The sequence below is a fragment of the Myxine glutinosa genome, chromosome 11 (assembly GCF_964187855.1).
Source record: "Myxine glutinosa chromosome 11, kmMyxGlut1.1, whole genome shotgun sequence".
NCBI classification, from domain to species: Eukaryota; Metazoa; Chordata; class Myxini; order Myxiniformes; family Myxinidae; genus Myxine; species Myxine glutinosa.
This window is the reverse complement of record NC_136271.1, coordinates 16,968,642-16,991,370: the sequence shown is the minus strand read 5'-3', so window position 1 is coordinate 16,991,370 and position 22,729 is coordinate 16,968,642. Positions and strand designations below refer to the sequence as shown.

Genomic DNA, 22,729 nt, shown 5'->3' with positions numbered 1-22,729 from the left:
AGTACTACATTTCGAGTTGTCGCCTTTGGTAAAAGGATGTTTGCCAGTCCCGTTTTGTTTACCCAACTACTCTGATCTTTGGTTGTTTTTCATTGTGAAACGTGATATCGCGACACAAGGTTCTGTTGTTACATTCCAATATGTTTTTCTCCGTTTCATTTAGCGTCACACACTGCGCTTGTTGGCGGAGTCGGAGGAGCTCAACAAGCGGCCGGATGCCGAACAGGAAAACACGGCACAGCGTCTGGCAAACCTCAAGGAGGCAGGATCTCCCAACAGAGAGGAATTGAGTTCCGAGGACGAAGATAAATCGGGAAATGCATCAGACTCTGACATTGATTTGGATGCGTCAGATTCGAGTAAGTAAGCCGTATTGGAAGGGAGTGTGGGAAGTTCTGATAACGTGACCTTTTCCATCCACAAACTTAAATAGTAGCATCAACAATCTATTGGTATTTCCCTTCTCATGCTGTTTATTTATAACACACCGGCTTCCTGTCATGAACATGTTGGACAGTTTCCGTTTGACATTGGCTTGATGTTTTAGATCTGATCTGAGCAGTGTTGTGCTTGCCGTTCTTAGTGTCGTGAAGTTGAATGTGGACATGCATGCTGTCGCCTACAGATTCTGATGATCATGAAGAATATGATGGTGCTTTGAGTGCCAAAAGGAATGTCAACAAGGTATTGCTGTGGGTGTAACAGGTGGATGTAGGAACAAGGAAGGAGCCATCGTAAGAAGGTGGATTTTACAATAAAGAATTGGTGAGAGGTTGTTGTATCCTTTTTTGTTGTTGTTTCAGTGGAACCGACGGAATGAGAAGGGGGAGACTGTCCTCCATCGAGCTTGTATTGAGGGCAATGAACACCTGGTGTGCTTGCTGCTTGAACAGGTGAATGGACCTTAACTGTACTTTTATCGTAGGATGTTGCAGTGGCTGAATAGTGAGGACGGTGGACTTTTCCTAGAGATTGTGGGTTCATGGTGCATATATGGTGGCAGTGTTAAACTATGTTCGTCTCAAGAGAGTTACCTTGTAAGTTTTGAATTTTCAACAAAAGTCCAGTTGGCTCATTAATGACCTTAAGGGAGGGGCTAATCTGCCTGGCACACATGTTCTGAGCTCAATGTTATGCAAGTCCACTCTACACTTTGTGATTGATTCTCCAGGTGTGAACAAAGTGGAAATAGGATGGCCAACGTCATTCATTAGTATCTTCATTAGTTGGATTGCTGGCAGTGAGTTGCTCGGAGTGCTCATACTTTGCATTATATGCATAAAGCAGGGTAAAGATCGAGTCAGTGCCGCAGCGGAGTATCTGTCTCGCAGCAAGGTAAACCCACATTGGTCCAGAGGATGCATGTGCGAAGGCTCCACCAACAAACATGCCCTTGACGACCTTCCCCTTTTCAACAAGTAGATTTTTTTTTACTTCCTCAAAATCTCTTAGACTATTCTCTCTTTCTTCACTTTTCTGTAGATACGCAGTTTTTTTTATTTTAGGCCTGCCCTTTATGAGCATTCATTGGCTGTGACTGGAGCCTTTAACGTAAATTGAAAAAAAAAAGAAAGGGAGAGGGATTTAAAATGGCAGTCCAAAAATGGTAAATATCCGCACATGTTGGTCGAAAGATCCGCACGTGGTTTCACTACATCCATCTACCGGAAGCCTACCTTCACTGGGCAGTATACTCGCTGGGATTCCTACAGCTCCACGAGACACAAAATTGCCTTGATCAACATCTTTGTGAACAGAGCTCGGAGGATTTGCTCACCTTGTAATCTTCCTGCTGAATTGGACAAAATCGTGAATATTCTCGGTGACGATGGTTATCCGGAGTATACAATCAAGAGATATGTGCCCAAGTTTCTCAACACAACAAAGGAACACAAGATCGGTCCTGACAAATGTCCGGTGTATATCAGGATTTCATGGAAAGGACAATCATCACAAAGGTGTGAAGAACAAATCAAACATACGGTATCAAACACGTACCTGGCTGTGCAATCTCGAGTAATCTTCACTTGTTGCCGTCTGCTCACGTCGGTCAACAAATTAGCAATGTTATACATGAGTTTAAGTGCCGATGTGAAGCTCGGTACGTGGGCTGTACAACCCAAAGGTTGGCTGATCGTATCAAACAGCATGTTCCACTGGCGATTTGAAGAAAGAACTTGGGAGTGAGGACTCAACTGGTACGAGCATGCAAGAACGTTCAAGGACCGTCGCCATTTTGTCTTGTTCGTCTGCCATTGCACGGCACCTGGTTGCCAACCCCGGTTGTGAAGACCAGTACAATGCAGATCTGTTTTAGATATTGAGCCGAGGTCGAAGTACGTTACATCTACGTATGTCAGAAGCAACCTTCGCCCATTCCACGGACCCTACATTGTGTCGTCAAAATGAATTTGTACATTCTCTTATTCTCTTTCAACACGGAAAGATTAAAGGTGTTTCCTCGACCCATCGATGGTATGTCTGCAAATTGTGAGTCCCCGGCTTTGGGGGAACCCCATCCCCCCCTCCCTCCAAGGTATTTGTGCTGGTGAATCATCGCTATCAACTCCGCTCCAACCAATCTGAGCCAGAGATAATGGTGACTTAGTCAACCAATGGGTGTTCAGATTTCCAATTACGTCATGACTGATGAACCATTGGTGTCGCTCTTACAAAGACATGCTTATATATGCACAATCTTTCACTTCCTCTTTCTCTTGCTGTGATTTACCTTGAGGAGTTCAGCACGAAAAGCTTCCGTTATTTTTATTGTCTTGTTTGTTTTCTTGTATTTTAAAGTTCTGTAGTACCAAACATCCGTTCAATGGCCTCTTTGATTGTTTTTCCTCATGCTTTCAATTCCCAAGAGCAAAGTGATTTTGTATCTTTGATCTTCCATAGGCAGCTGGCTTGAGATCTTAGGGTTTTGAGTTTCGAGCCCCTATCGTGTAGTTGAATTAGCACCAGGTGGGTTGACTCAGCCTGTCATCCTTCTGAAGTCAACAAAATGAGTACCAGCTTGCTGGTAATGGGGGGCATTGCATCAGCTGCACAATCTCGCCTCCAGAAAATGATGCAGCCAAGCAGCCACAGGCTTCCTACGAACCATTAACAACCCTGTGGAACTGGGAATATTACCAACCCTGTGGTATCTGCCAGGACTTATATAAGCAGTGTGGTGTAGGGTCGTAAACACGACAGTACAATTCTGAAGAATGCAGATTTGGATGAGTGGGTGGAGGGGTGCGGTTCGATCTGAAGAAATCGATATTCCAGCAGCTACTAGACAAACAACAGGCATTTTAAGGCCATTTTCCCTGCAAGAGCGGGGGCTAGCCTTGCGGTCCCCATGACGATGTTCTCCATTTTGCCCTATTTTCTGCATCTCCCCTTGTTAACCCCCTTGCCCGCATTTCTTCTTCGACCATCTTCAGCCAAGTCTTTCTCGGTCTTCCCCGTCCTCCACTTCCTTCCACATTCATTTCCATCACTCTTCTCAACCAGTCACTTTCATCCTTCCTCAACACATGACCAAACCATCTCAGCCTGTTCCTCTTCACAGCATCCATCACAGGCTCTATTCCCATCATCTTTCGCAATTCATCATTTGTCTTCCTCTCTCTCAACGATACTCCACACATCCACCGAACCATTCACATTCCACCCTTTCCAGCCTTCGTTGCTGCTCTACATTCATTACCCATGTCTCGCTCCCATAAATCATGACATTTCTCACACATGCAGCATACACCTTTCCCTTCAGCTTCAACGACACTCCCCTCCTCGTCAGCACGCCACTCAGTTCCCGAAACTACTTCCATGCACATCTCACTCGAGCAACCGTGTGCAGCTACTAGAGGTGCACATTTAATTGATCCTTACTCCAACCACGTTGTCATTGCGATTCCTCCTTTGACCATTAACAAAATATCAGGTCTAAGTGTTCCACAATTGTATTGAATGGAGGGAATTTAAACTTTTTTTTTTTTTTTATTCAACATATTGTTACATTTGTGGGGGTAGGTAATGAAATACCTTAGTCAAGGTGAGATTGTACAGGGTAGGGTGCTCCGACTGTCTCAAAGAAGAAAAAAACCTTCCTGTAATTAAGTCAGGCCCTTGGGTATGTATATTTGTCTCCATGCGAAGGGTGGAGCTATGCTAATTAGTTAGGGTATAAGGGTAAATTCCCTGTGTGCAGTCGCCTCTGTATTTTTCCCTTCGTTCTTATAAAGCGCACTCGGGCAGCCTTGACCTTGGCACATTACAACACCGACAAGCCCGACAGAAACCCATCACATTTGTCGATTGGCAAGGCAACCCCACCCCCGAATGTTCTCGATGGGCGTCAAGAAAGGCCAGAAAGGGAATTGGTTCGAGGGTGACGTCAACGAAAAGAGGGGAAGGTGCGTTCCACCATCTCTCTCTCTCTCTCTCTCTCTCTCTCTCCCTCCCCCTCTCCCTCTCCCTCTCCCTCTCCCTCTCCCTCTCCCTCTCCCTCTCGGTCCTGGCTTTGGTCGTGGGCGGTCACACTTTGGCTTGGGTGTGCTCGTGAGGACAACTTGTGGAGCTCGGGAGACTTTTGCAATGTCGGAGGAGGTGGTGCTGTTTGACGGTGGTGCTCTTCGGAGACTGAGGAGATAGCGAGCAAACAAAAGGAGACTATCCTGTCTGCTTGCCTCACGGGTTCGAATCACGGCTGGCTATGGGCGCGAATCCGCGCCATCTTGTGTGCTTCCCGTGTGGGGTGGCTATACCGCGGATACGACCATCAAATTCCTAAAAGCCTCGTAGACCAGAGCTGAGTGCCAGCCGTTTACAAATACAAAACATTATTTTATTTATTTATCATTCCCTTGTCTGTAATTTCGTCTGAGGGGAGGATCCTTATTTAGGAATTTTAGTTTTACCTCACCTTTTTCATCGTCTTGCAATTATTTTCATTACATCCTTTATTTTTGAATTTCATTCTTGTATTGTGAATTTTACTTGTCCTGTACGTTTAATTGTTTGTGGTCTCGGAAAACCCTCGTCGCGTCCGCCGGTTCAGTTAAGCCTTGTCACCCTCCACTACCCCCGCGCATGTTAATACCGCCATAGTTGGATAAACGTCTCGGAGTTGAAGCTCGGTCGGCCATCCGTCACCCTGCGGTGTTCACTACAGGGTAGACACGCGACGATATGTTTAATTTATTGGATAGGTATTAAATGTTTGGTTGCTTTCTTTGGATTTCATTTTAATTTTGCTGTTAACATACTGGAGTTCTTTCCAACATGGTGTTTGCTCACTTATAAAATTGACAAATTGGTAGACACTGACAGAAAAACGTTATGCCTTCTGAATGCAAATGAATGCAAATGATATAATTTAATTTTTCCTTTCTACACAGGGTCATCCCCGAAATCCTCGAGATTACTGTGGATGGACGCCCATACACGAAGCATGCAATCACGGACATTTAGGTTTGTCTAATCGACTCACGAACTACACGTTTACCTTTAATACACTGGTAGATCGGGATGTCCATCGGCTGGGCGTGTATCGCGATGATCTCGTCTGTGGGTTTGTCCGTTTGTTGGCAGAATAACGGGACAATGGGGATACGAGGGGAGCTAGGATCGCCAAATCTGGCACAGGGTTTCATATTGTGTCTCAAAGGAGTTCAACTTTGAAATCACGATGACAAAATTTCAAATTAGTGCAGGACTGTAATATTTGCTAACGCCGTGGCCACGTGACAGTACAGGTTAGCGCCCGCTGAGTCGGCCGCACACTTTGACTCGTGTTTTGTTAAAATAAAACAACGGTGTGAGTGCGTTCTTGTTGTTGCCAACCATTTTTATCATGGATTATAATGATCTTTTTACCTCCACCACTGAAGTTGGATGGACATTATGTTTTCACTCCCATTCGGATTCGTCCAAATTTTGTTGGAGAGGTTGGGTATGTGACAAGGGCGAAATGATTCGATTTTCTTGAAGATCCAGATCCGAGGATTTTTTAAGTGACTTCACTTTTGAGGGATAGGCTAAAAAAAACAATATATAGCACGATATCTCAAAAATGTATGGATAGATTTGGACGAAACTTGGTGGACAGGTTGTGTGTGACAAGTAATGATTGATTCAATTTTGGTGATTTGAATCCAGATCCGGATCAAATCATTTGTTTCAGTGATTTTTCACCATTGAGTGATAGGGCGAAAAACGATATATAGCTTGACGACTTGTGAAAAAACTTGGTGGATGAGTTGGTAAGAGACAAGAACAAGCTGATTAACTTTTGGTTCACGTCTGGATCGGGAAAAAACTCTCTCCTAGCTAAATTAGTCCTTGAGCCAGACCAAAAGTAATGCTCCGGCGGGGGGAGTAATTCTCATTATGATTTTCCATTAGACCAATGTCTCAAGTGTCAGAAAAGGTGTGATGGACATCTGAGAACGGTAGCTTAGTGCCCGGATGGACGCCATCTTTGAAACCACCCAGCTCGAAAATGCCCATTTGGTGGGGTACATTGTTGCACGTGTATCTGGACTTCTATACTAGCTATCGATGTGCGGTTGACGACTAAATATACGTCCGATGTGTACCGTCTAAATAAAAAATAATATGAAGCATTTTGTTTTAGATTAATTATTATAAAAATCAATTATCGAAAAAAAATCATATATTTTTCAATATTTTATTATTAGACTTGTACTTTTTTTAGTGAAACAACACTGGTATGATTTTCCAAATTATGCATTGTGCTACACCGTTTATCTGTCTATAAAAATAACTCAAAAACTAAAACATATCATCCACCACGAGTTTACAACAAATAAATGTAAAGAGGCATAAAATGACTTAGGCCGCCGCTGGCATTATCTATTCTGACGATAACGCAAGTTAGGAATGTCGTACGGAGAGGATTTTAACACCATACGATATCTAATAAGCAGGCGGAAATTGTTACATTGGAAATCTGCACTTTGGTGGCCATCTTGGATTTCAAAATGGCCGCCAATTATATTAATTATTCATTACTAGAGTTTGGAAAGACGTATGGAGCTGATTTTAACACCATACGATGTATATTCCTAATAAGCAAGCGGAGGTATCATTGAACATGTCATGTTTTAGTCAAATAACACCGGTATGATCTTCCAAATTATACATTTTGCTAAACCGTTTATCTGTCTATAAAGATTTTCAGGCAATTTGGCCTGCATTATAATAGAGAACAACATATGCTATACAATATACAGTGCACACAAAGTTAATCATCAGAGTCGCCATCAGAGTCATTGGCATCCTGAGCCACGATAGCATCATCCTGCACCATGTTGGAGCATCCCTGCAGCTTACACACAACAGTGCACTTCAACCCATTCAGTATGCAGGAGCAATCTGACGGTCGACACGTCCTTCTGCATGTGCATGAGATGAGATTCAAGACGACATCTGGAGCTGGTAGACCCGCCATCCATCGGATTGTGAGCGAACCGCCATCATCGAGTTCCCAACCATGTCCTGCTGATGGTGTTGGGACGTCTGGTAGGTTTTCAAGGCTGCGTCGCCAGATAGCCGCCTGATAGTTGGCCCTAAGCGTATGCTGCATCAAGGAGTCTTCACAAGGCGGCAATTGTCCAGATTCGATCTGGCCCTTCTTTGCACAGAACATGTGATAACGGAGCGAATTAACACCGACGATCTTTGTGTTCTTGGCGTACAACTGACACGTGAAGGCCTGAATGCTATTGAAGACGTCTGTTGGTACATTCCACGAAGATCCCAGATCTGTGAATGCTTGAAGATACAGCTCATTCGCTTGCACACGCTTCAAAGCCTTTATCTTTCCTTGGCTAGCCAGAGCACTCACAGTGTCACACCCGCTCCATGCATGAAGCCCTGGCAATGCACTGCAAACTCCAGACCCCAATACCGCAGCCAACTTTCCAACGTCGATCATTCTGACTCGAACCTTTGTTCCTCATCTGATGAAGAGCTGACTATCGATGGTTCTGCTGAGATGAAGACTGATGATCAGAACGTCGGTGTCATCTGCCACTAAGATGATCGTCTTGTAGTGGGTAGCGGCGTGCTTTGCGTGGAGAAACATACGCGTGTCTGCTTCCTCGTGGCTACATTCGAGTGCTTGCACCAACTTCCACCTATCGCGGGTCAGTACCAGACATTTTTCACCACAGGTGACATACAGTGTTCTGTTGCCTAGCTTTTCGCGATTTGTTTCATGTTTCCACGACTCCGCCAGAAACACAACCAGTTTCTCCTTTGTCTGGCTGCAAGCAAGGAGACGCCGCCAGTTCATGATTTTGTGTGCGGGTCTGATCTCGCTGAAACTGATGCCTTCATTTGAACTGCGGTTCACACGCTCAGCTGCTTTGATGGATTCTTCTGTGTATGTGTCAAAGACAACATCGATGCGCTCACTGCCTTGACCAGCGTGAAGCGCTGCAGCAAGGATGCGGTCAGATAGTTCTTCGAACGTGTCGTTCTCGCCATGCATCTTTTGTATGAGAGCCATCGCATCAATTATTGTTGCACTTCGCTTGTCAACGTTCTCGGCTGGTTCCACAAGACCTTCCATGTGTTTCGCAAGTGCAGCTTTGTTCGTTTTTTTCATTGACCCATCAACGTTTGCCAAAGACCATGGTAACGGCCCTAGTGGGTGACAAAGGACAAGTTGCATGTCGAGGTTCCTTGTCTTGGCGATGAGTATCATGGTGGCAAACAGTTGTCTGTCAGCTCTCAGGACGATCTCCTTGTTTGTGCCCTTCACAACTTTCTGCTTGATCTTACCAAAGGTCTTCAAGTTTAGCTTGTTCAATGTGTCATGAAAGCCTGTTCCCTCTTCAAGACGTTTCTGGAAGCTTTGATACGCCGCTTCCCCCTTTTGCAGGGTGTTGAGTAGGTCATTAGAAACGTCCTCCCTCGCAGCCGCTCCGGTAGATATACTGAGAAGACATGACGGATCATCGGCGAATGGATTGGTCCAGTCATTTTCCAGTAGATCACAGATAGCTGTGACGCCAGACTCATCACGTTTGATGCGAGAAGTAGACAAGTCAGGGTGCTTGGCGTGAGATGTGTCGCTGCCATTCACAAGGATAGTTTCTCGTAGTTGCCTCAGTGCAGTAGCCCGATTTTCTGCAGTTAGATAGTATCGTGACACAGCCCCTTGTCGAAGACTAAAACCTCGTGTTCCTCCAGCTGTTTGCGTATCTTTGTTTACTGTTTCTTCTGTTGTCTGATCAACAGCGATTCTGGCAAATGGATTCCCTGGTCTAAGCTGTATGGAGAAGTAGCCTTGATTGAAATGCCTGTACAACTCGGGGCATGTTTCGTGGAGTTGCGTCATCTGTGCATAGTACACTGGTAGATATCTAGCATAGTTCACCTTGTTCATTGCGAAACACCAAGGGATCACTCTTCTGACACAAGCCAAGTGAAGCATCCAGTCGCCTTCTCTATCCGCACGAATCAACCCCAGCAGGGTCTCTACCATATCAATATACATCATCCAGAAGCGAGCCAGGTCTCCATGTTTGGTTCGCAGAAAATGTAGGTATTTCGCAAACATGTCAAAGCTCTGTACACATGAATCATCATCGAGAGCAGCAGCGAGAGTCTCGTGGCAAACATCCTCCTTGATGCTGCGAATTTTGAGGTCAGTGCTTCGAATCTGGGGTTCCTTGTCAGGATGATTGCTTTCTATCCACACCTGGAAGCCCTTCCAAATGATGCGCATTAGTGCCTCGTACATCAACTTGTGGAGTCGCACAGCACGGTTGTATTGCTTGCCTTCCAGAACCCTGTTGATGGAACCTTCAGCGATTACTCCTGACTCAACAGCTACATCCCGAAGGCCTGCATCTCCAAACATTTTCCCAATGCTCGACATGAAGTTACAGATGGTATGGAAGTTCCCCATCATGAGCACGATTCTTCCATATCGATCGACATCTTTCCATGCTATTTCGGTCGCCTTAGCAAATAGTGCCTGGTCTAGCACCACCGGTATACGCTCAAGCTGAAGTGATGACATGATGTTCAGAGCTTCTCTGAGGATTTCTTGCACCGTTGCCATATCTGTGGCAGGCGCGTTTATAGTCGGCAGGTAGCCAACTGCATCTTCCGTCACCTGAACACGATCTCTAGTCATGATGTTGAAACCAGTCCACGAACTGATTGTCTGGTCGCATGGTTCCAGCATGCGAGTCATAATCCATACGTGATTTCGGCGCTGCGCAAGGGATGTTGCGCCTGCAAGAGTGTCAGAAAGATCTGCAGGCTTGATTGCAGGTGGGCCCTCTCGTTTCCCACCGCTGTATATTGGAACTAAATCGCTGGATGACGGGATAGATCGCTTCTTATCTGCTTTGGATACTGCCGATGGAGGTTGGGGCGGCAAACACGACTGCGACTTCGGTTGGACGATGATACCGTTGACGCGATGCGATGTTCCGCCACCACTCAGCGATTCCTCTAGCCTGTTGATGTTATCGAATGCTAATACAGTCGGGACCGAAGGGTGCACATGTGACGGAAGTGGTACTGTATCTTTCTCCACACTTGCTAATTTGTCTATGCATAGCGCTGTCTCGATTTCTTCCAGAACTGTGTATGAACATCCGTGCCCGAGTCGATTCAATATTCTGATGACCTCTGTATTACCGGTGAGCGTTTTCATGACCCACGGAAGTAGGACATGCTTCGATGTTCTGATGGTACCCCGGTGTACAGCATTGATGATATCTTGAGCCATCGACCATACCAGTGTGTCGGCACGCGCAGAGCTACCCCCACTCCCGCAAATCAAAGTATGCAGAAATACACGAAGAGAATCTGGTATCTTCACATAATCTGAAGTGAGTTCTGCTGGCTGAGGCGGCCAATCTTCATTGTAATGAGCATCTTTGATCTGGTGTCGCAGTGAAGTAGCTGCACGCACAATGTTACTTTCACCGTCCGTTCGTTCAAATGCTTTCACTTCTGCTTTCAGGTTTACGCACTCTGCAGCAATCTCTCGCTTTGTCAGATTATCGGGCATCAAGTATACACGGTGTTTCACATTGAAGAAGATGAGCGATTCTCCAAACTCTCTTTGTAATGTGCGCTGCAGATTCTTCTTGATGGAGTCACGAACATCAACTGAAAATGTATCTGAAGACAGGATATCTGTTGCAACATCAACTATTGGAACAATCCTCGGGTTCAAGAACAAGTCAGTGCGAATGAAATTGAATATACATCGTATCATTTCTTTTTTCTCGATATTATCTTCAATGTCAGTTTCTACTTGAGGTTTTTGGGGCCGTGTGTAGTTTCTATAGCAGGAGAAGTGGTAGTGAGCCTCAGCTGCAACCATATCTCGTGTAGTCAATGCCAAAACTCTCTCATCATTGCGAGCTGTCGCAGCATCTCTTATTGTCTTATCTGCTCGAAGTTCAACAGCCAAGACAACTGTTTCACGGGTACGACTGCCTTTTATGAATTTTGAAGCACGCTGGCAAAAAATGCATTTATCATCGTAGACCGTTGAAGTTGATCCTGTCTCTTCCCGTGATGATCGCCGTCGCACCGCATCGCCAGTATCAACTGAAGAACTTCTAGCTGCATTGGTCAAAGTAGCTAGGTGGTTTTTGTGAGTGAAGTCTGATCTACAAGCCCTATGGTATAATATTGGAATATTAGGAAGTTCAACTGCGCCTTCTTGGACTAGCTTTAGAATTGGATAAAAGTTTCTAACTGCGGCTGCGTCACACAATGTCTTCCAAGAACTGTTGCCCGCTGCCTTGCTTAGTTCAGAGAGTGGCGACTTCTTGCTGCACAGGATGCACGTTCCGGACTCAGGTTCAATCTTCGCCCGTTTCGCCTCGACACCGGCCATCTCAGCTGAAAGAACAAAAAGACTGACGTTAGATTACTCCGATATCCGAAAAGCTCGCCAGCTTACATAGACATACTCATCCAAGTCAGTGAACATGTTAGATGGCGCCACAATACAACTCTATAATAGAGTTGTATGTGGCGCCATCTAACATGTTCACTTTTAGTTCTTAAGCCACCCACCCCCCCCCCCCCCCCCCCTCAGAAATTAATCAGGTCACCGCAACAAATCTCAGACTGAGATATAGAATATAGAATATAGATATAGAATAGACTGACGTCACTTTCGGCACTGGGTTCTGTGGGTTGATTATCGGCGGGAAATTCCAACTGACATAGTTTCGGTTTGTGGAAAGTGCATGCCTTTTCATATATTTTTTGTGTACACTCGTGGTGGATGATATGTTTTAGTTTTTGAGTTATTTTTATAGACAGATAAACGGTGTAGCACAATGCATAATTTGGAAAATCATACCAGTGTTGTTTCACTAAAAAAAGTACAAGTCTAATAATAAAATATTGAAAAATATATGATTTTTTTTCGATAATTGATTTTTATAATAATTAATCTAAAACAAAATGCTTCATATTATTTTTTATTTAGACGGTACACATCGGACGTATATTTAGTCGTCAACCGCACATCGATAGCTAGTATAGAAGTCCAGATACACGTGCAACAATGTACCCCACCAAATGGGCATTTTCGAGCTGGGTGGTTTCAAAGATGGCGTCCATCCGGGCACTAAGCTACCGTTCTCAGATGTCCATCACACCTTTTCTGACACTTGAGACATTGGTCTAATGGAAAATCATAATGAGAATTACTCCCCCCGCCGGAGCATTCACTTCAAAATATGGCCGGTTGGCTCAAGGACTAAATAGCATGCCTGATGGAAATGCCATATTTGGCAGCTGGCAAACCCCATCACATGACAGATAATATGTAAATTAATAAGAATAGAAATACCCTCTTCCTACAGGAGCGTAATAACCCCTCATACCTGGCAGGGATCAGTGAAGCACTTGCACTGCATGCCGCGTGTACAGTGCAACACTGCAAGTCTTTTCCACCACTGACTCGTAATACACTGTCCCATCACTACTAGATGGTGATATTCGGTACATTTTGCATCAGGAATTTGCATCATCCCCCCTCAACCCCCCAACCCCCTTCCCACCTACACCCCCATCTCCCGAACGCCGGTAATTACGATATTTGTTTAACACCGAAAACTCCTCTGGGCACAACCCAAGTACAACCAACAAATTTCAGTCGTTCCGTCCAGTGGTTTCGGAGTGCATACAAGATGCACACGCGCACACATATCCATGATGCTACGAGGAAGTAAGGTAAAATACCCTGATGTGTGTAATTTTGAGCCTGTTTTTGTGTTTTGTGTTTTGATGTCTTTTGCTCTTTATTTTTTCTTTATTTTTTTTTCTCTCTCTCTCTGTCTCTCTCTCTCTCTCTCTCTCTCTCTCTCTCTCTCTCTCTCTCTCTCTCTCTCTCTCTCTCTCTCTCTCTCTCTCTATCCTTCTTTCTCTATCTCTATATCTTTTTGTGTATGTGTGTCTAAGGCGATGTGAACTCTTGCAAATTGGTTTTGTAAGGCTCACTTGTATGTGCCTGGATAGGTTTGAGGGTAGGGGAGTAGCAGCCGAAAACTATATCCTATTCAGGTTATTACTGATGACTCCACCTTTACCTATCCAGATCCCTCCTGATAACTCCATCTTTAACTATCCGGGTTCCTCCTGATGACTCCATCTTTACTTATCCAGCTTCCTCCTGATGACTCCATCTTTAACTATCAAGGTTCCTCCTGATGACTCCATCTTTACCTATCCAGCTTCCTCCTGATGGACTCCATCTTTACCTATCCAGGTTCTTCCTGATTACTCCATATTTACCTATCTGGCTTCCTCCTGATAACTCCATCTTTGCCTATCTGGGTTATTCTGGATGACTTAATCTTTACTTGCTCAGGTTCTTCCTGATGACTTCATCTTTACATATCCAGGTTCCTCCTGATAACTCCATCTTTACCTGTTCAGGTTCTTCCTGATAACCCCATCTTTACCTATCGAGGTTCTTCCTGATGACTCCATCTTTACCTGTTCAGGTTCTTCCTGATAACCCCATCTTTACCTATCTACGTTCTTCCTGATGACTCCAATGCTGTATTTGGTGTGTTATTTGATTCTAATTCTCGTAACTCTAAATTCTAACTGTGGGATACATTGTGGGATTTCGTAGCAAAAATAAGTTGTCAAATCATGTCAAAATTCTTATTTTCACTTTTGGTTTCCACCTCCTCTTCTTTTTCCACCTTGCCCTTCTGTCGAGGATTTTAAATTTTAGATCAATATTAGGTCAACATAAATTGTAGTGGAAACAAGTGAATCCTCTTGGATTGCGCTGAGGTTCGGGCTTGGAATTTCTAGGAGGAAGTATAATTTGTATGCAATGAAAGTACATGTAATATGGGATCGAGTAAGCTTCACCAGTGCTCGTGCGCGAATTTACGTCACGTCGGCAGCGAGAAGGCGTTCCCCAACACGAACCAATCAGGAACTGCCACGCCCACTTATATGATCTCCGAATTCCTGTGACAGGAATTAGCGTTACACTGGCTGGAAGTCAATCGCTAGAGGCGCTTCCTCAGCGCCAATCACCAGTGCGCGTGCGCGAATTTACGTCACGTCGGCAGCGAGAAGGCGTTCCCCAACACGAACCAATCAGGAACTGCCACGCCCACTTATATGATCTCCGAATTCCTGTGACAGGAATTAGCGTTACACTGGCTGGAAGACAATCGCTAAAGGCGCTTCTTCAGCGCCAATAATTCAAGTCCTCTGCATGGTTTTACAATGAAGAGTTTAATACTTGGGAGGGATAAGGCTTTTGATACAAACATCATGTACATAACTTGAGTACAAAAATTGAAAGCACTAATTTGACAAAAAACCAATGACAACCAGCCTATCTCTCTCTCGACACTCCAGTTGAGCTCAATGATGTACTCCAGCCCATGGCCGATTACATCATCATTGAAGGCCAAAGGCAGATACAATATTTTGGGTTATGTCGGAGTCGATCAGAGGTTGTACCACATACACGATAGGACAAATGTAGACTGTTTGGTGCCAAGGGCATCTTGACCTTTGTATGAAAATGCATATATTCAGTTTTAAAACAATTTTCTTAACCACAATACAATTACTAATTTACCAACATTATAATTTAAATCCACGTCCATTTAAAATGGTATACTATTTCGTTAACATTCAAGATGGAACATATATATTTTGTATTAATAATAAAGCAAATATTTCTTTTTTCAAGATCGAGTACAAAAGTGCTGCATTTATTAATCCAAAACAGAGGCCGCTGTGACCATGAGCTCCACACGTCTCCCAAAAACACACCACACGGGGAGTTGGCTGGCCTTTACCCTACCCCACCATTTCACCAGGGCTGCTCCCAACACACCACACTCAGAGCAGAATTCTCTTTGACAAAACATAGTCTCCAATAATCAATCACCTTGTAATTATCCACGTAAAATACATTTCACCTTGTAACATCCTCGTACTCAGTAAATATGTATGTGTGTGTGTGTGTGTGTGTGTGTGTGTGTGTGTGTGTGTGTGTGTGCGTGCGTGCGTGCGTGTGTGTGTGTGTGTGTGTGTGTGTGTGTGTGTGTGTGTGTTGAATAAATAAAATCTTCTACACTTCCATTAAATTTGTGTCATTAATTTCAGCCAATGATATTTTACATTAATCGGGACCTACGTTACCTTGCAGAAATTGTGCGAAAACTACTCGACTATGGGGCTTGCGTAAATGATCCTGGTGGTCCACTATGTGAGGGTGTTACCCCACTACATGACGCCATCTCAGCTGGTAACCAAGATGTGGCTGAACTTCTGCTGCAAAAGGGTGCAGATCCGCTTCTTCAGAATGCAAAGGTTGTCCACAGAGCAATGTATATTTGATTACTACCTACTTTTTCACCACACAATCTTTTATTTTTTAGCTTATCTGTAATTGGAATTCCAGATAAGGTATTGTCATTGTGCACCATATATGTCTGTCCGTTGCCTATTTCGACCTTTCCGGCCAAACCGCTGGGCCGATCCAGCTGAAGTCAGACAGCAAAGTTCTGCTCCTAACACTGGTAACGGGGGTTGCAAAGCTCGTTCCACAGTCACGTGACTGAAAGTGTGTCAAAATGACGGACTTAGTAAATTCCTTCAAAAATATATTTCTCGAGATCCACCAGTCAGAATGCTACCAAATTTGGGTTATAACATTAGGCCAAAATAGGAGTGTTAAATTGCAGAGGTCATGCCAACCACGTGACCGGAAGCATGTCAAAGTGGCTGGCAGTAAATTTTGGGATAATCATGTAAATTCCTTCAAAAATCTTCTTCTCCAGACCCACTATTCAAATGCTACCAAATTTGGGGTACAACAATAGGCGAGGGTAGGGATGTTAAATTGCGGAGATCATGATCACATGACCGGAAGTGTGTCAAAATGGTTGCCTTCATCAATTATTTGGAAAATCGTGTGAATTCCTTCAAAAATATTCTTCTCCAAACCCACCAGTCAGAATGCTGCCAAATTTAGGATACAACATTAGGCCAGGGCCCAGATAAGCTATAGGTCGTCCAGTGGTCCTATTTTTGTAATCCTATGTCTTCGTTCCTTTTCTCATTTACTTTTCATATGTTTGCACACACAGGTGGCTCCCTCACTTCAATAATACCATCAATGAATCGCATAGGATTGGAGCAACAACACCTGTAGTCAGCAAAAGTAAATGGGCAGCTTAAATTAGGAAAACATTTTAAAAACGCATAAAGACCTGCCTTTTTTCTACGGAACTGCAGCAATTCATTTCCATTTTTATTGGAAACACTGCTAGTTCTGATATGATGTGCCCAAGAGCAAAAATGGTCATCTTTTATTGCCTTGGATGTTTAAGCAACCGCACGGTACTGCAGTTTTGCCTCTATTTGGTTGGCGTATCGGCTAACCCCCGCTCTAGCAAGGAAAATGGCCTTAAAATGCATGTTGTGTTGTTGTTGTTGGTTGGTGTATCACCCGCTTTGCTGTTCAAACTCCTCTTTTAGCATTGTAGTTAAAAAGAGTGGCTACGGCTGTCTTCTTTGAGGGATAGCAGTCCTTTAGGCAAGTCTGTTGCCCCCTTTCAGCTGGATAATGCACCTGCATAAAAAACCACCGTTTAGAAAAAAAAAAAAAAAACCCCCCCCCCCCCCCCCCCCCCCGTTTAGAGGCCATTTTTCCCCGCAAAGCAGGGGTTGGCTTTCGGGGACCGTGGTAGTTGTTGTTTTTTTTGGTCCCCTTTTTGAAGCAATGTTTTACGGCCGGATGCCCTTCCTGACGCCAACCCTTTTTGCCGCCTTTAACGACAAACAGGGAATTACCAGTGAACTGGTACTCAATTTGCCGACCTCGGAAGGATGACAGGCTGAGTCAACCCCCCTGGCATTAATTCGGCGATCGACCAGGATTCGAACCCAGGATCCTAGGATCCTAAGCCGGCACCCTAGCCGCCAGCCCAACACCAGGGATAAATGAACATAATTTATAAAAGGGACATATTCATATTGTTACAGCCATGGGCTTCGGGATATAAGAGGGGAAGTGCCTCAGTTCCTCCCAGGCTACCGGACCTGAGGCGCACCAAATACCAATAACTCTGTGCTCCGACGGGTTGCTAATCAACCGAGAACGCCAATTGGTTGACCACGTGGCCCAGGGTCCTCCGTCTAATTACCGTTTAACTGGGGGTTACGTGATTTTCTCGCCAGAGAATGTGCCCTCGTTTATGCACTGAACTTATTTTGCCTTCAGATCTGGGATGCTGCTGAGCAGAACTGGCAGTGCACACCGGATAATCAGATTAGAGCCATTTGGTTGGGGAATTAAAAGTCCCCAGGATAACCTGTATGTGCACGGTGCTATTTCAGAACAATGAAGGAAAGGACACATCCAGCAGATCGGAAGGCATCATTCAACAAGCAGTGAATTTGTTTACAAGTGTTGGGTTGAGGGGGGAGCACATAAGCAATCATTAAGCAATGAATGGTACCAGTAATCAATGTACAAGCAATCAATGAGCAATCGTTGGTACAACGTATCAATAATATACAAGGGATCAAGAATGTACAAAGCACAGGGACACAGAGCAGAGTTGTCCTGATCTGTCTAACTTGTACATCTAACGAGCGAGGTACCCGTGCCATACATGGGTGGGAAGCCAAAAGGAAACAAACAATGTGGAAACGGTGAATGCTAAACCATGGAACCAATAAATTCCACATTTTTTGAATGCCACCTTCAGTCAAACATCAGGCACAGCTGGATCGTGAAAGACTTGGACAAAAAAATGTACCCCGTCTGAATGGTTCTATACCCAGTTCATGGTGAATCTGCGTATGGCGAATCCGCGAATGTCACGGTTAGAAAGTAGGAACCCTCATAACTGTCTTCGTTGAGGAATAGCAGTCCTTTCTGCAAGTCTTTTGCCCTCTTTCAGCTAGATAATACAACAGGCATTTTAAGGCCATTTTCCCTGCAAGAGCGGGGGTTAGCCTTGCGGTCCCCATGACAATCTTCTCCATTTTGCCCTATTTTCGGCATCTCCCCTTGTTAACCCCCTTGCCCGCATTTCTTCTTCCACCATCTTTAGCCAAGTCTTTCTCGGTCTTCCCCGTCCTCTACTTCCTTCTACATTCATTTCCATCACTCTTCTCAACCAGTCACTTTCATCCTTACTCAACACATGACCAAACCATCTCAACCTGTTTCTCTTCACAGCATCAATCACAGGCTCGATTCCCATCATCTTTCGCAATTCATAATTTGTCTTCCTCTCTCTCAACGATACTCCACACATCCACCAAACCATTCGCATTTCCACCCTTTCCAGCCTTCGTTGCTGCTCTACGTTCATTACCCATGTCTCACTCCCATAAATCATAACACTTCTCACACATGCAGCATACACCTTTCCCTTTAGCTTCAACGACACTCCCCTCCTCATCAGCACGCCACTCAGTTCCCGAAACTTCTTCCATGCACATCTCACTCTAGCAACCGTTGCCGAGTCTGATCCACCTTCTCCATTCAGCATGTCTCCTAGGTAACAAAATGTTTTCACACCTTCCAGCTTCACGCCGTCTCCAAGATCCAACTCAACATTTCCTCCATCTGCTGCTCCCTCTGTGCACACCTTGCACTTGAATGTAGCTGCCACACTGGTTCATGACCCTCTCAAGCCACTACATTTTTGATGAACCCACTCAGCGCACATTGTACATTGAATGGAGTTCACTCCGACACCCTTCCTGCACACGGCACACGGCCACTTCCCAGTTCTTTCCACCTCACCACATGCTTTACCACTTGCCATTACCTTCGTTTTTCCGATATTCACCTTCAGACCTTTTGTCTCCATACAGCTAGATAATGCACCTGCATAAATGGGCATAATTTATATAAGGGACATATACATATTATGTATGGAAGAGGGAGTAGAATGCAAGTTAAATTGGGTAACAGAAGGGATTATGCATAAGAAGGAGGTTTGGGAGGGGAGATTGAATGAAACAAAGTGGGTGGGAGTAGGGGAGGGTTTGAGAGGTGGGGATAGAAGGATGTGCAGGGAACATCTAGGACTCCAGGTAATAAAAAATTCCCCTATTCTTGAGTATGTAATATGTACTCGTAGATACCGTTGAATTGCTACCATTCATGAGTTTTCTTTGAATCTTCTTCATTCTAATTACGTCTGTTATGGCTTGATAGGAAAAGCTTTAGACATTTGTAAGTTTCCCGATGTCCAATTTTGTTGAATCTGATGTAACGCTAATGTTTGCTGATCGCTACTGAAAATGGATCACTGTCGTAGAAACGTTTTGATCTGCACCACCTGCAAATCGCACGCTGCCCGTTGTTTGACAGGCATCTTGGTAATGTCTCATCGGTGACATTATGATTGTACCACTGTTAGGGGGAGACATCACTGACTGTTTTGCAAAAATGGTGTCACGAGTATGGAGCACATCTTGATGATGAGACGCGGACCTCGGCCAATAATCTTGCCCACAAACTACGCAATGCCATGATCAAAGGTGTGATTTTCTTTTTTTTGTTTGTTTTTTTGCTTTCATTTAACTATACATGATGTGTTTTGATCAAGATTATTAATTGCATTTTGTCGTTCATTCTTAGGAATCCTACCAGGCTTTGCTATTTAATGCTTTGTACACTGTTACCAGAAGTGATTGACTACACCCACAGTTTAAATGAACCGTCCCAATATACAAATGGGGAACCCAAACGCTCAGACCACCTCGACGCTAATATATCCCTTGATACCCTCCCTACAAAATAGATATGAAGTCTCTTTCCAATTTTTTGATTTGTAAAGTGGGTAATTTTGCAATTAAAAAGTAGAAATCTTCTTTCACTCTTAGCCATGACGTCACTCTCAGAAGTCGACCGCCATATTCGTATTGTCTCTGGGTTACATCGCGATACGATATAACTCAAAAGGTCAAATAATTTTGGTTTTTCCACAAATATGCCGGGTCAATGTGTCCTTGGTGGTTGTGGTAATACAAATTGAAATGGTTTTATGCCACACCAAATGGCCAAAAGACCCTTAGTTTGCCAGAAATTGGACAAGGTTTGGCTGAAATACCTGATTGGATCGAGCTGATAAAATGTTCACATTTGTGCTCGGAACATTTAACAGACCACTGTCATGAAGCAACAGAGATGGCTATAGATATTATGGTTATCCGCTGCAATTGAGAGAGGATGCCACTCCCACGATTAAGCGGAAGAAACAGCCGTCACTCAACTCTAAGACCATCTCTACCCAGTTACCAGCACATGTGCATGGGTGATTCCAGCAGTGAATCAAACACATGTGTTGGCCTGCCAGTGACCGATCTTGCCTCACCACCACCCAACCCATTTCTCCCCCACCCCCAATCTCCTCTACTGGGGCAGGGCATCGACTCGGCACGGACACGACGGTGGGACAAGACACAGCACAACCACGGCATGAACACAGCATGACTACAGACACAAATGGCATCCTGGGAAAGTAAAGTATGACACAGGATAATCCTGTAACTAACAAAGACACTGGGTCAGCCTGTGAGGATGGGACAAAGCATTCGCTGTTCATTTTGCCGGCGGTGTCCATGTGTGCCTGGGCGGTGTCCGAGTGTGCCTGGGCGGTGTCCGAGTGTGCCTGGGCGGTGTCCGAGTGTGCCTGGGCGGTGTCCGAGTGTGCCTGGGCGGTGTCCGAGTGTGCCTGGGCGGTGTCCGAGTGTGCCTGGGCGGTGTCCGAGTGTGCCTGGGCGGTGTCCGAGTGTGCCTGGGCGGTGTCCGAGTGTGCCTGGGCGGTGTCCGAGTGTGCCTGGGCGGTGTCCGAGTGTGCCTGGGCGGTGTCCGAGTGTGCCTGGGCGGTGTCCGTGCTGCGTCGGTCCGTGCTGCGTTGTGCTGTGCTGTCATGTTCTTGCTGTGTCGTGTCTGTGCTGTGCTGTGTCGTGTCCATGCTGTGCCGTGTCCTTGCTGTGCTGTATTGTGTCCTTGCTGTGCTGTCGTGACCTTGCTGTGCTGTGTTGTGTCCGTGCTGTGTTGTGTACGTGCTGTGTTGTGTTGTGTCCTTGCTGTTGTGTTGTCTGTGCTTTGCTGTGTCGTGTCCTTGCTTTGCTGTGTCTCCTCGCTTTGCTGTGTCGTGTCCTCGCTTTGCTGTGTCGTGTCCTCGCTTTGCTGTGTCGTGTCCTCGCTGTGCTGTCGTGTCCTCGCTGTGCTGTCGTGTCCTCACTGTGCTGTGTCATGTCCTTGCTGTGCTGTGTCATGTCTGTGCTGTGTCGTGTCCATGCCATCTTTCTTCTGGAGTAATGTAACTGATTTATCAATTAATATGAAAACCCTTATAAACCGTCAATTGAACGAAAAAATAAAACCTACCAATCTGAAGTGAACACGTGACCAGCGTTTTATCCTCACTAACACCTCCATTGTCGCCATGTTTGTCTGAATTGCTCGCACAAGTCTCAAAACGATACAGCTCCATAATTCCCCTGAAAGTGTTTCCAGTAGTTTCTTCAAAATTCTGCTGATCAGTTTCAACATACTGGGATCCTTCGGAGATGCTAATGACGATGGAATCGGTATCGGAATCCGAGCTCGGCATGCACTGTTTCTCTATGTAAACTGCCATTTGGATCAAGGTGGGTTATGAGTGTGACATCACTGGCGAAATTGGAAATTGACACACTTTAGGGCTTTTTCGGGACTTTGTGATTGGCAAAAAATTTCAAAATGTTTTCCCTTCAGATTAGACCATGATTAATGATTTTCAATGGTTTTCAGCAAAAAAAAGCATTTGTGTTGGTTTCATTATGACTGCCTTTTGTAATTTGTTTGAGGATGACATGCACGTTCAAAATCTGCAGTGATCAGTCCAGTGCCCTGACTTGAACTGAATCAAACCCTGGGATGTTTGGATGCCGACCTGACCCAGGTGTAGAGTTACGTATCACAACCGAACACAATTTAATTTTCAAATAAGGAATGGCATGATATTATCTCGGAATATACAAGTGTAAGCGATGACGGCAACCTATTAGAAAATGAAGGAAGGTTGTGATAAATGAATAATCCTGCATCTTTCCTTCCTGCTCCATTCGTTTTGGTCATGTAGGGTATAAAATACAAGACCATAACTTATAAATATTGCTTACTCCAGTGAATGTTTTTGATCAAATATGAGAA

The 22,729-nt window shown here is 44.7% G+C and overlaps 1 protein-coding gene across 4 annotated transcripts in view; it reads left to right on the top strand.

Annotated features, from left to right (window-relative positions):
* TONSL (tonsoku like, DNA repair protein) overlaps window positions 1-22,729 on the top strand; it is a 117,124-nt gene that overhangs the window by 57,654 nt on the left and 36,741 nt on the right. For all 4 annotated transcript variants that reach the window (XR_013624907.1, XR_010986286.2, XM_068130248.2 and 1 more), the window contains exons 11-16: window positions 164-359; window positions 626-684; window positions 804-893; window positions 5,391-5,463; window positions 15,704-15,867; window positions 19,944-20,064. Coding sequence is in view for 2 of the 4 variants with exons in the window: in XM_068130248.2 (XP_067986349.2) it covers window positions 164-359; window positions 626-684; window positions 804-893; window positions 5,391-5,463; window positions 15,704-15,867; window positions 19,944-20,064 (703 nt within the window). In the remaining 2 variants the exon portion in view is untranslated. The remainder of the gene's footprint in view (window positions 1-163; window positions 360-625; window positions 685-803; window positions 894-5,390; window positions 5,464-15,703; window positions 15,868-19,943; window positions 20,065-22,729) is intronic.